Source organism: Rattus norvegicus, chromosome 4 (assembly GCF_036323735.1).
Source record: "Rattus norvegicus strain BN/NHsdMcwi chromosome 4, GRCr8, whole genome shotgun sequence".
In the NCBI taxonomy this organism is placed as follows: Eukaryota; Metazoa; Chordata; class Mammalia; order Rodentia; family Muridae; genus Rattus; species Rattus norvegicus.
Window position 1 is genome coordinate 161,599,023 of NC_086022.1, and position 13,273 is coordinate 161,612,295.

The 13,273-nt window shown below is 47.1% G+C and overlaps 1 protein-coding gene across 1 annotated transcript; it reads left to right on the plus strand.

Annotated features, from left to right (window-relative positions):
- The first annotated feature begins 1,416 nt into the window (after positions 1-1,416).
- Fgf23 (fibroblast growth factor 23) lies at positions 1,417-10,969 on the plus strand. The gene is made up of 3 exons (NM_130754.2): positions 1,417-1,753; positions 6,964-7,067; positions 8,781-10,969. Exons 1-3 carry the CDS (start codon positions 1,543-1,545, stop codon positions 9,219-9,221), a joined length of 756 nt encoding a protein of 251 aa, NP_570110.1. The 5' UTR covers positions 1,417-1,542; the 3' UTR covers positions 9,222-10,969.
- The last annotated feature ends 2,304 nt before the right edge of the window (positions 10,970-13,273 follow it).

Genomic DNA, 13,273 nt, shown 5'->3' on the forward strand with positions numbered 1-13,273 from the left:
CCGTTGAGTGAGAAGCCAGTTAGGGCTACATGGTGAGACCCTGTCTTGGTAAATAAGTAAGTTAATAATAAATACATATTTCAAACATTAGTAGCATGGTGCGCCTGTCTTATAGAGTTGCAATGAAGTTCAAAGTACTAGCAGATGAGAAAACACTCTGTAAACTGCAGAAACCTGGACCCAACTGGAATTGGAGGTGGAAGGGGCATCGCTACTAGCCTCAGCCATGTGCAAGCATCTGTGTGCTTTGCACAAGGCTAATTGTCTTTATCTGCTTCCTCCGCTGGATTTGTAACATCTTACTCTCTCTTTCATCAGCGCTGAAGTCTATCTTAAGGAACACTTATGCATTGTAGGAACTCAGTAACCTGGGACACTGAGTGACAACACTCCTTGTGGTCATAGGATATCTATTCTAACAGAACTGATATCTGTTCTAACAGCCTGCCCTCCAATAGACTGTGTGTGTTAGTTCTGCCTTCAACCTCCTTCCCCACATCCCACACAGCTGAGTCAGATGCACCTCCTCAGAGGGCACGCGCAGAGCAATTTCTGCAGTGAGGCGTCCACTCACACAAGGTCCCAGGATGTGGACTCCGGATGGGGAAGTGCCCAGTCCTGCAGCTCCTGGATGTTTCCTGACCTCTAACCCCTCTGATCAGCCAGCAGTGCCATTCCAGTCCTCCAAATGAGTCTCCTTCCTATTGGCAAAGCCATAATTGCCAGTTTAGTTCCCTGCGTCATCCAAACGAGGGAAACTGAGAAACCAGATCTTGCCATTTTTGCTGACCTCAAGACCTTGTTTTCTTTCTTCTTGTCTTGAGGTCTTTGCGAATGGTAATGGGGGGGGGGGTGAGCTCTGCTCCCACCTAACTCACCCTTCCTGAGGTATGTGTATAGGGGGAGTCTCGTTTGCCTGCTAGCATCCCATATCTCTATCTATTAAGACACCTGCAGCAGCCCGGAGTAGCTCCAAGCACACACTTGGCTGCTGGAGGTAGAAGGCTTGAGCAAACCAAAACAAGTACACTGGAGGGAGATGAGTTAGCGAGGAGGCGGCTTTCTGGTTTTCTGTTTTTTTTGTTTTAGCACTGCTGGCTGCCTTCACATTTCCTGATGGAAGTGGGACAGGTCAACAGATGACCCAGGGTCACAGATAACTTTTGCCCACACATCGTTCACTTATGAGAGCACTGGCTTGAAATTGAGGGGTGTGTGCGTGCATGTGTGTGTGTGTGTGTGTGTGTGTGTGTGTGTGTGTGTGTGCCTGGAACTGACGCGCCTTCCGCAAGCCTAAGAAGTCTGGGCTTTTTCTTCGAATGGATGATTACAACACAGAGGATGTGGCAGCATTGTTTTTCCTACTTGATGTCATACCACCACCCTTTAAAAGTCCCAGGGAAAAAAGGAGGGAATCTAGCCCAGGATCCCCACCTCAGTTCTCAGCTTCTTCCTAGGAAGAAGACAGTAAGGCCAGCGAGGTCCCAGGCTGTCTGGGAGTGTCAGATTTCAACCTCAGCAATAGCCACTCAGCGCTGTGCGATGCTGGGGGCCTGCCTCAGACTCCTGGTGGGCGCTCTGTGCACCGTCTGCAGCTTGGGCACTGCTAGAGCCTATTCAGACACTTCCCCACTGCTTGGCTCCAACTGGGGGAGCCTGACCCACCTGTACACAGCTACAGCCAGGAACAGCTATCACCTACAGATCCATAGGGATGGCCATGTAGACGGAACACCCCATCAGACTATCTACAGTGAGTATGGGCTCCAGGTTGGGAAGAGGAGAAACTCTCTACTGTTGACCTACAGAGGTATTGGGGAAGCCTTGTAGCTCCTTGTATGCATAGGTCTCTCTCTCTCTCTCTCTCTCTCTCTCTCTCTCTCTCTCTCTCTCTCTCTCTCTCTGTGTGTGTGTGTGTGTGTGTGTGTGTGTGTGTGTGTGTGTGTATGTGTGTGTGTGTGTGTGTGTGTGTAAAACCTAAGAGGAAGGGTTTTTTTCCATCCTCTTTATTTGACATACAGGTTTTTCTCAACCTGAATAATAACTGTTGTAACCCATTTCCAATAATGAGAGCTGATTTTCTTTCCATCGGTTCAGGAATTGGAGGGAAAAATGAATAGGAAGACAAGGACTCAAAGTAAAGAATAAGCCAGACAGAACTTAACTGGGAGATTGGTCAGGGTTATATAGTGAGACTGTCTCAAACAAAACAAAACCTTTCTCGAGGGACATTATGTTAAAGACAGACCACTAAGATGTGTCGTCTTGGCAAGTCTAACTGAATGCATCCACCCAGCGGCATGCAGGGTGCTTCAGAGGCACCCTGTGTGGTTGGTGGGTCTTCTCTGAGAAGCTGAAATGTGTTTAGTTGCTTATAAAACTTATTGCCTGGTGGTGAACTCACTGGTGATATGAAACAATTGGAATATTCTTAAGGATAGAGTCTATGGAAGATTGGATCGCAAGCTATACGTGCCAATCAACTAGATTATTCAACTGAGATCCCCTTTCAGTGTAAGGAATAATACATAGAAAACAGAGTAACAAGAGAGACAGGAATTGGAAACGACATATTTTCTATTTTACAGACGTATAAAGAATTCTAAATAGGGCTGGAGAGATGGCTCAGCAGCTAAGAGCACTGGCTGCTCTTGCAGCTGGTCCAGGTTCAGTCCAGCACCCAAGTGGAAGCTTACAGTGGTCTGTAACTCCACTTCCAGGAGATCCAATGCCCTCTTCTGCCCTCCGATGGCACTGCACAAATGTGGTGCACAGAGATACATGCAGACAAGACGGCCATACAAACAGAGCAAAACAAAACAAAAGAAAACTGAAAAGTTTCTCCAAAGGGGTACAGAAGTTGTAGCGGGGTTCAGGGTACAGAAGATGTAGCAGGGTTCAGGGTACAGAAGATGTAGCGGGGTTCAGGGTACAGAAGATTAGCGGGGTTCAGGGTACAGAAGATGTAGTGGGGTTCAGGGTACAGAAGTTGTAGTGGGGTTCAGGGTACAGAAGATTAGCGGGGTTCAGGGTACAGAAGATGTAGTGGCCTTCAGGGTACAGAAGATGTAGTGGGGTTCAGGGCACAGAAGATTAGCGAGGTTCAGGGTACAAAAGATTAGCGGGGTTCAGGGTACAGAAGATTAGTGGGGTTCAGGGCACAGAAGATTAGCGAGGTTCAGGGTACAAAAGATTAGCGGGGTTCAGGGTACAGAAGATTAGTGGGGTTCAGTGCCGTGTACAGCACTGAGCAGTGGTAGCTTGTCCCTCACTAAAAAATGTTCTGTAAGGATTACGATCGCTCAGTGCTGCTCTAATAAGTGAGCCTGTTTCCTGGATGTGGCCTTGCTGTGTGTGCAAACAGCCTTCTCTCTGCTAGAAACCAACAGACCTTAAACCTAGCAGCCAGGGACCTGGGACCAGGGACCGGCACAAGCAAAGCCAGCAGCTTACACCTGCCTACAGGCTACATTGACAGGAGATGGGAGGAGGGGGAGGGGAAGGGGGAGGGGGAGGGGAATGGGGAGAGGATGGGAACATGGGGGAAGGGGAGGGAAGGGGGAGAAGAAAGAAGAAGAGGAGGGAGAGGGGAGGGGGAGGGAGAGGGAGAGGAAGAGGAGAAAGATTCTCTCCAAACATGAGGCATGCTCCAGAACTCAGGGGAATAAAGTGGGACCTTGGGGTTACCTCTTGGAAGTCAGGTTTGAGACTGATGATGAGAATCTGGAGTAAATCTGGGTACACTTCATGGGTCCCCCAAACTGCTCATGCTCTGTGGAACAGGACCTACAAGGTGCCAGACACCACACAACCCTCTGTCACTGGAAGTGTGACATAGTTCTTCAGAGACCTCTTATCTCCCAGTGCTTTACCAAACTTTTAGGAAATGCCATTGTATTTCTCTCCCTGGAAGACAGCCGTGACTTCCGCTGCAGGACTACACGGGATGTCAAGGGCTGGACAGCGGATGAGGGTGAACTATTTTGGTTCTATGGATTGGAAATTTGCTTATAATTAGAGAATACGCATACAACGTTCCTAGAATCATAGAATTTCTTTGCTGAAAGGTGGCCCCTCTGCGGTGAGTCTGGAACAGTCCATCCAGGCCAGAGGTAGGGAAGGAAGGATGTGTAAGGTCAGTCTACTTTGAAAGCAGTTGAAATGGCAGGCCTTTTTCCTTGGGAGCTTGCAGACACCAGGACTGGAGGATGCCAGGAGAATGAATGTGACTGAGAAGCAATAAAATGAGTTAACCTGACTTTAGCTGAGTGTAATTTCTGTCTTGTGTAAGCTTCGCCTTTGAGGGGGAGTAGCACTAATCTGATGTGCAAATCTTGCTTACGCGCATTTCTGTAAGAATGACTCTTTGTCTTCTTGTCTTTACATGCTAGTCATACAATCTTCCTCCTAATCGATTACAAATAGCAGAGCATGGTTTAATTATGACCTCATTCATTTATTTTTTTCGTTTATTGTACTTTATCGGTATGACTGTCTTGTTTGCATATATGTGTGCACACCACATGCATGCAGTACTGGAAGTCATTACAGCTTCAGGAAGACAAAATGAGGCAAATGCTTCTACAGTCCCATTTCAAAGCTTTGCTTTAGTAAATTCGTGGTTTAGAGTTGAGTGTCCGACTCCTGCTCTGGTCATTGGTCTTGACAAGATGGAATGAACTGCCCCAAAGATGCTCTAAGCTCCCCTGAGCTCAGAAGGCTCTTGGATCTCTTCAGGGTCAGTAAGCTTTTTCTAATCTGAGCAAGCCCAGCTTCCCATTCTCCATCAGGCACGGAGTTTGCAAATAGCAGAAGAGACTTGCTTATCGCTTTTGCTTAGGAGCCCACTCTTTCCCTGGGTGGCTTAGCCTGTGCTTGGCCAAGTGAATTTCTCTGCTAACTTTTGTTGATTTCAAAAACAAAAAACAAAAAACAAAAAACAAAAAACAAAAAAAACCTAAGCGCTCCCCGTCGGAAGCCACTGGCCCTAGAATGAGGGCATGTATACTGTGCTCACTGTCTGCAGTGTTTCCAATCATCAGACAGGCTGGCATGACGTCAGGGTGTGGGTGTGGTCAACTGTCAGGTTGCCTCTTGGAAGCCATTAGCAATTTTGATGGTGATAACACTGCAAAGCAGGCTGGAACTGCTATGTTATGCTCTGGAGACTATGGCAGTCCCACAGGCTGCCCTGGGCTGTGGCAGTGAGACTCCTGTGGCTACAGGGCACTTAAGGAGCCACACAGGGCATCATCCCTCATGGGCACAGACACTTGGTGTCCCCGTGATATTTCAGTACCTTCTCTGTTAGAGGCTACAGCTGCAGGGCAGGAAGATGTCACTGACCTGAGTTTGAATCCTTCTTTGTCTCTTAAAGATGCTTCTACAATTGCTAAAATGATAATGATGTTAATTTTAACGAAATAACAGTTGTTTTGAGAATTTAAAATAGAGTACATAAGAGGGCACACACAAAAAAAAAAGAAAGAAAAGAAAACTTCACTAAATGTAATCTCCTGCCCCCCCCCATTTGATTGAACCAAAAAGCTCTCAGGACATAAATTCCTCTGTATTTCATTATGTATGTCTGGGCTTACATAAAATCAGCCATGTATCTGAGACACATAGCCAAATGCCATTTTGGAAGACTACGTGTGGTACCTCTCCACTCTTGCCAGTTTTCATGAATGCTAACCCACACACAAACTCTGAAACAAATGAAGTTCCCTGATTGGTCCTCTCTGCCGTCATCTTCCCAGGCTCAGGCCTACCCTCATTCCCTTTGAGCACATCAACCAGCTTCAGCCTGTACCAGCTTCTGTAGTTAGGCAACACGTAACCTTTGCCTGCTCACTCCCCTTGAAAGTCTTCGTTTGGAGTCTACATGGGGTAGGAAAGAAGCCTTGGGCTTCAAATTATCCCATGAAGCTCTACCACATGTTAGTCACAGACTGTGTTCTCTTAAGAGGAATTAAAAGTCCTATCAGGGCAGGCTCCTTGGGGCTGTGAAATGAGGTTCAGCAGGCAGTTGGAAGTGTCCTTAAACATCTAAGCAAATTATTTCTAACAGAAAATATCCAGTCTTGCTGATCACCATACATTTTACAGCACAGTGTGGCTTAATCTTATCTTTGGTACAGAACACCCATTTAAAGGTATTGACCATTGTCTAAAATGATACAAGCATGCTCCAAGCCTTAGTCAAAGGCAAGCTTTCAAGTGGGGCCATTGGAAGATGCCCAGGACCAGCATCTATGAAGAACATCTCCAACTGAGAAGAGACACAAAGGACTGGGTCCAAAAAAGCAAATTCTATCTATCCCTGGATCCCATCTACTAAACATGAGGAAGGGCCCTGCTCCTCTGGGGGAAGGTTTTAGGCGTGCAAATATGGTAGCGTGGTGGGGGGTACACTGTAGTAACAGCAGGGGCACTGTGCTAAAGAGCAATCGGTTTTGATTAGGGAGATAAGAAGGCTCAGAGATGGCTGCGACTGGCCTTGAAGGTTAAACAACTTCAACAGGCAGGGAAGAGAGATCAGCTTCATATTGGTTGAGACATGCAGTGGGGAAGAACCAGGCTCTCTACAGTGGGGTCTTTGAATAAAATTCAACATACATTTTAACATCATAGAAACAGATGTCTTAGACAGGGACAATGGCTGCCTTAAACACTAAAAGATACTAGCCAGGCAAAGAGGGGGTAGCAATGGGTGGAGGACAATCTGTATGCTACACAGATGGGGGATTATTGGGAGATCGAGACTCGTGCAGTAAGAGGATGAAACAGGAGGTACATAAGTGTTGGTGTTGGAGTTGGGGTCACGGAAATGAAAGAGACAGTAAGACACGGAGGGGCTGTGTAATGCCGCCCCCTACAGAGAGGTGTCTCGGAGGTGTCTTTTCAGAGAGCATTTCAAGGAAGGGAAAACTGCACAGTTTGACCTGAGAGGTCCTCTTACAGGTGCCCTGATGATCACATCAGAGGATGCTGGCTCCGTAGTGATAATAGGGGCCATGACCAGAAGGTTCCTTTGTATGGATCTCCGCGGCAACATTTTTGGATCGGTGAGTTTCTTTATGTGATGGTCACCACATTATAATGACTGTCTCTCCTTTTCTAAGATTCGAGTTTTAAAATTGTATGCCTGTGTGTGGGAACTGAACTCTGGGACAGAAGAATGTACAAAAGCTTAATCACTGAGCCATCTTTCCCTCTCTTTACTGTATCAGGGCTTTAGAGATTCCTTGATCATTCAGTCTTAGGGAATGTTCAAGATTTCACAGCTGCGGTTTGGAATGAGGCTCTGGGCCTTTAGTCTGCCCTGTCGCCTAAGACCCATTCTTGCATGGAGCACAGTCCCTAGTATGTTGTAGGTTCTAAAGCCATGTCAAATATGTTTCTAATTCATACATTAGAAAGGGTGAGAGGTTCTTGGTGTCTTCTCAGTTCTGTTACAGACCATGACCTTGGGTAACTCCCCTCACTCCTTCCAATTTCAGTTTCTTCCCTTGGAATAAGTGAGGTGGAATGGACCACGTGACTTGCAGCTCTCCCTCCTATTAATGACCTCCGATTAATTTCCTGTGCCCTTGGGGGTGATGGCTGGCCCTTCAGATCATAAATCAAGGTTTTCCTAACCTAAAGGCTTAAAGTGTAGTCCAAGTAATTTTGACATACAAACAAAGAAAGATAAGTTGATTCAGGAATCTCTTATCAATGCCCTCTACAACGTTCCTGAGGTAAAAGATTTCTGTTCTGTTACCGCGGTGCACCTCCCAGCACCTATAATGCCATCTGTCCAGGGTAGATAGATTTCTACACACACAGAAAGCCCTCTCCTCCAGAATTCTTTGTACAGTTTGGGAAACAATGTCGCATGTAAAGATCCAAGCAGGCACTCAATGAAGCTCAGTACTAAGAGGAGAGTAAGGTTCAAACACAGAGTAGCTGTTAGCAAGTTCATGCCTCTGATCTTCAATCTACACTGCGTCTTGATCTCAGTACCCTCGCTTCTATATGATCCTTCAAAGTCCATCCCAGTTCTAGTCTCTAGGCAAAGAGACAAGTCACAACCACTTTCCAGCCAGCAGAATTTGAAAAGGTATACAACCCAGGGCCCGTAGCACAAGCTGTCAATGCCAGCTACTCGGTTGACTGAGGTAGGAGAACTGAAAGTTCAAGGACTCCCTCTACACATCAGAATTCAATGCCACTCTGGATATTGCAAGGTTCTGCTTTAAAAAAGAAAAAGAAAAGAAAGAAGAGAAAGAAGGAAGAAAGAAGGAAAGGAAACACACAAGAGTAAAGATAAAAAGCTAGGAGTGGAGCTCAGTGGTAAACTATTTGCATAGCATTTGTGAAATCTAGTCAATTCCAGGGAAGGAGATAGAGGGGCGAGGCGAGGTAAGGAGGGGAGGGTTGGAAAAGATGAACGTTAGTCTAGCCCTCCCTGCAGACAATAGAGACAGACAGAGAGATAAACGGAATGAATGGATACGAATAGGAATGAGAATAGGAATGTTTAGTTCTCCCAGCGGCGAGCACTGAAACAAGAGTGTCATCAGGTCTTTCTGGACCCTGCCCCAGCAAGCTGGGCACGCTAGCCTTAGGTCCTCCAGGAAGTGCCCTCGAGAGCCCTAATAGCAGCCACTTTCCCGAAGCCCTGAAGCCCAGCCAAGTTCAGCGCTTTTCCTAAGAGGGAGGTGCAGAACTGGGCTGAGCATCACCCCCTAGCGGAGCGGCGGCCCTCACCTTCTAGTGTTTCCCTTCTCTTACAGTATCACTTCAGCCCGGAGAACTGCAGATTCCGCCAGTGGACGCTAGAGAACGGCTACGACGTCTACCTGTCACCGAAGCATCACTACCTGGTGAGCTTGGGCCGCTCCAAGCGCATCTTCCAGCCCGGTACCAACCCGCCGCCCTTCTCGCAGTTCCTGGCGCGCAGGAACGAGGTCCCGCTGCTGCACTTCTACACCGCGCGCCCACGGCGCCACACGCGCAGCGCCGAGGACCCGCCCGAGCGCGACCCGCTGAATGTGCTCAAGCCGCGGCCCCGCGCTACTCCCATACCGGTATCCTGCTCGCGAGAGCTACCGAGTGCAGAGGAAGGTGGCCCCGCGGCCAGCGACCCCCTGGGAGTGCTGCGCAGAGGCCGCGGGGATGCTCGCCGGGGCGCGGGAGGCACGGATCGGTGTCGCCCCTTTCCCAGGTTCGTCTAGGTCCCCAGCCCCGGCTGCCTCCACCTTCATCCTCCAGTCGGTTCACCCCACGTGGAGAGCTGGGGTACCCTGAAGATGTCTGCTTCTCTCCCTTCCCTTTGGGCCTGAGAGTCACCTGCAAGGTTCCAGCCAGGCACCGCTATTCAGAGCCAACAGTGGGAGGCTGGAGAGGTGGCCCAGACAATTCTCAGCACCCACAACTACCTGTAATTCTAGCTCCAGGGAAATCTGCACTCTCACACACATATCCACACATGCATACATTTAATTTTAAATGTTGATCTATTTTGAAGACCCCAACAGGTAAACTAGACACGAGGCTCTTTTAATTTTACTTTCCTCAGAGGTAAACTAGACGCTTAGCCCGTCTCTTGCCTAGCGTTCTTATCGATCAGTTAGCACGAGGAAAGAGCTCACACCTTGAACACAGAGAAGAGGCCATCTCTGCAGCTTCTTGTTACTGTTCTGGGACCCACATGAGTTTGAGTTTGAGTACCTTGACCTTAATGTCTTCACTGGGCAAGCCGAAGGAAGACATAGATTTCTTCCCTTTGGGAAGAGCTTTTGGAAAAGATTGGCGGGAGGCTGACAAGGAGACCCAAAGGCACGGTGAACCAAAGCCCACTCCACAGAGTTCAGCCTCACTACAGAATGAACACCCTTTGCCAGCAAGTGCCGAACCTGCTTACTTCCCAGCTCCCTGCGATAGAACGTGCTTTTCTGTTGGTAGCTTTCTGAATTTACCCTGGCTCAGCAAAGTCTACCTTGCTAGGGTGTTTTGCAAAATGCAAAAGCATGAACTCTCTCTAAAGAGGCATTTTAGTAAAAGCTTCTGCTAGCCGGTCGAGTTGTAATATATTCTAAGTGAATGTGCCTGGAGGGGAAGGGTCCTTGAGACCTGGGATTGTTCCAGGTTAGGGTTTCTGTGAAGTGGAAAGAAAAAAAAAAGTTTTTTCCTAAGTGAAATGGGATCCAGGACTTACTAGCTAGAGTCGGGGGGTGGGGGTGGGGGTCTCCTGCAGGGGTTAACCCCACAATGGCAGCTACTCTTGGGAACTTTTAGGGCATTAAAGGAAGACATCTTTCATTTGTCCCAGAAACCCCAGGGCTGTCCTGGGGTGAGCATAGCCTCACAGTGAACAGCAAGACGTGTTAGGCAGGCTTTGAGGTTGTCCCCCCTCTGTACCTTATTAGCTGGTGGTCGACCTCGACGAAGGGCACCTCCTTTCTACCTCTACTTAAATGAGAACTGAAGGGCACAGTAATGGCCCAGTCCTTCAGACAATTCCGTGCTTTCCACTGTCATCATGTACCCACTTAGAAATGGACCCACTGTTTTTTTGCTTATCAGAGGAACAGCAGCCAATGTGACCACCTCCACCTCTGAGTTACTAAATGCTGTGCATAGATAGCAGTAGGTACCACGCACCCCAAACCTTTTCTTCGCTGGCTTTCATTCCTGCTGGGGATCGGTCAGCACAGCAGCCACCGGAAGCCTGCCCACTGAGGCAACTCTGTGGAAAGCCCAGAAAGAACTTAACTGGGTGTAAACTCAAGCCCAACACCACCGAGAGGCCTTCTTTTTGGCGGAGCCGAGGTCGTCTTGTAATTTCTTAGGTCCCTTTGCACGTGGCGATATTTATTTATTTATTTGAAAGATTCTGCCTATCACTCTATATTTATAGTTATTTATGAAATGTAACCCCACTTCTGTCCTTGAGTTTTAAATAAAAATAAGATTTCTGTCAGCTTCTGTTTCTTGTCCTCTCTGTGTGGCTGCATAAATGCATATTGAGACAGAAGGGTAAAATTGGAAAATCTGGAGAAAACAGAATAGGAAAAGGAAAAAATTCTCAAAGTTTCTTCCATTTATAAACATGTTCAGCAATTTTGATTAAAAAAAGATGAAATTTTATCAACATTGGGCTTCTAATAACCTGATTCCTTAAAATAAATTTTGATTTGAAAAAACAAAACAAAACAAAACACACACACACACTGGCATAACCACACTGAAATCTCAGTTAACCAGAAATACATATTAGTCTTCAGTTAACCAGAAATACGTCATAGTGGTCTTCCATCATTAGTGCCAAATAGTGGGCCTGATCAATTTATGAAGATAAAAGGTTTGAGCCACACTTAGGAAGTTCTAGTCCACAACCCAGAAGGCCTCTGCTTTCAGGTCTGTGGTAGAGGGTCAGCACATTGTGGTGGGAGCCTGGGGCAGAGGAAAACCACTTACCTGCAGGAAAAAGAGGCTGAGGCCCAACTAGTCAGTTCACGCCCAATGACCTAAGGCTCTCTCAGGAAGCCCTGCCTTACACCGTGCGCCTTACCTGGTCACCATCGGTAACACCAGTCCTTCCACCCACGGTGGGAGGTAAGCTCTAAGCTACAGCGTGGCGAACCAACGTGTTCATCAGGGTTACTTAAAGGAGTATGGGTGAGGGGTCATGTGCAAGGGTATAAATGACAAGGCTGTGTCACCCCAGTCAGCTCGGGTGAGGACTCCTGAGAGCTGGATATCTGGAGCTCACTGCACAGCCTGCAGGCAGCTCAGCAGCTTGGAGAACGTATTTTCAAAGCTCAGCTGGTCTGGTGTTTGAGCCCGTGGAGTCATTGGTTAGAATGACATCCTTGGAGATCCTTCACGAGGACAAAGGATGTGGCATCTCACAAACGATACTTCATCAGACGCCACCCTTACACTGATGGGGTATTTTTATGCAGTATTTGAATAAAGCAGGAAAGGCATGCTGGAGCCTGCTATAATTTAGGTTTGAATGAATCCTCTAGTAGGAGGGGGTGAGACCTTCAGGAGGTTTTAGGTAGGTCATTGGGACATAGGTCATTGGGACGGACGGTATCTTTGAAGGGATGATGGACTCCAGGCCCTTGCCTCTTGGCTTGTGCTTCTTAGCTTAAGGAGAGAAGTTCACTCGGTCCTTTCCTTGCCATGAACAGTTGCTTCACCACAGGACTCAAGCCATAGGGTTATGTGGTCATGGGTTAGCGCCTCTAAAATGGTAGGCAAAAAATGAAGCTTTTTTCTTTGCAAGTTGATTGGTTCAGGTATTTCTTTTTTTTTTTTTTTCATTCTTTTTTTTTTTTTTTTTCTTCAGAGCTGGGGACTGAACCCAGGGCCTTGCGCTTGCTAGGCAAGCGCTCTACCGCTGAGCTAAATCCCCAACCCCGGTTCAGGTATTTCTTTACAGCAACACAAAACCAGCAGTTCTGTCCAATTTTTTTTTTCCCCAGACTGGTGAGTGGTCCATCTGTCCTTGTGTAGCTGGCCAATCATTAAGCCTGGGTATATTCACCTAGGAAGACCCATTTCACTTAGGATATGACTTACATTAACAGAGTGAAGAGACACAACAAAGGCATTAACTCATAAATCCATTATGTCGACATGAATATGTATATATGCAAATATTCACAATACAAAATATTTATCTCTTCTAAAAACATCTAAACATTTTGGACACGTTTTGAATAAACTTGAAAACTGAACCTATATTTAAAAGTGCACAGTAGTCTGGGGAGATGGCTGACCAACTAAGAGAGCACTTGTGCTTAACTGTACTGGGTTTTGTTCCCAGCATCCACATGGCAGCACAAAATCATCTGTAACTTCGGTTGGAGAGGAGGCTCTGGACCCTCTTCTGGCCTCTGTGAGAACCAGAAACACACAGCAGACACACATACATGCAGGCAAACACTCACACACACAAAATCTCTCTGAACAAATATGTGGGATGATGTCACAAATGAGGCAGGTACAAGATAGAAGGAGGCCTGTCATTGGACAAGAAGGGTGGGCGGGAGAGAGGTTTGAAGGAAGAGGAGGAGACTGGAACGGAAAGGAGGAAGAGACAGGAGAGGGAGAGAAGCCGTGGCAGGACAATATGGCAGCTGACGTTAAGATTCTGCTCTGTGTATTTACAGTTGTTATTAATGTTCTTAAGGGATGGATGGTACTGGGCTTGCTATGTTTAGGTGGGCAATTATATCTTATCAATTGGGTCAAAGGTTATTGTGTTGTGTGT

What these genes read in the sequence shown, in the direction of transcription:
- Fgf23 (NM_130754.2), top strand. Translation starts at nt 1,543, where the DNA reads ATGCTGGGGGCCTGCCTCAGACTCCTGGTGGGCGCTCTGTGCACCGTC. An exon ending in ACCCCATCAGACTATCTACA is followed by an intron (nt 1,754 to 6,963) that starts GTGAGTATGGGC and finishes GTCCTCTTACAG; the next exon opens with GTGCCCTGATGATCACATCA. An exon ending in GCGGCAACATTTTTGGATCG is followed by an intron (nt 7,068 to 8,780) that starts GTGAGTTTCTTT and finishes CTTCTCTTACAG; the next exon opens with TATCACTTCAGCCCGGAGAA.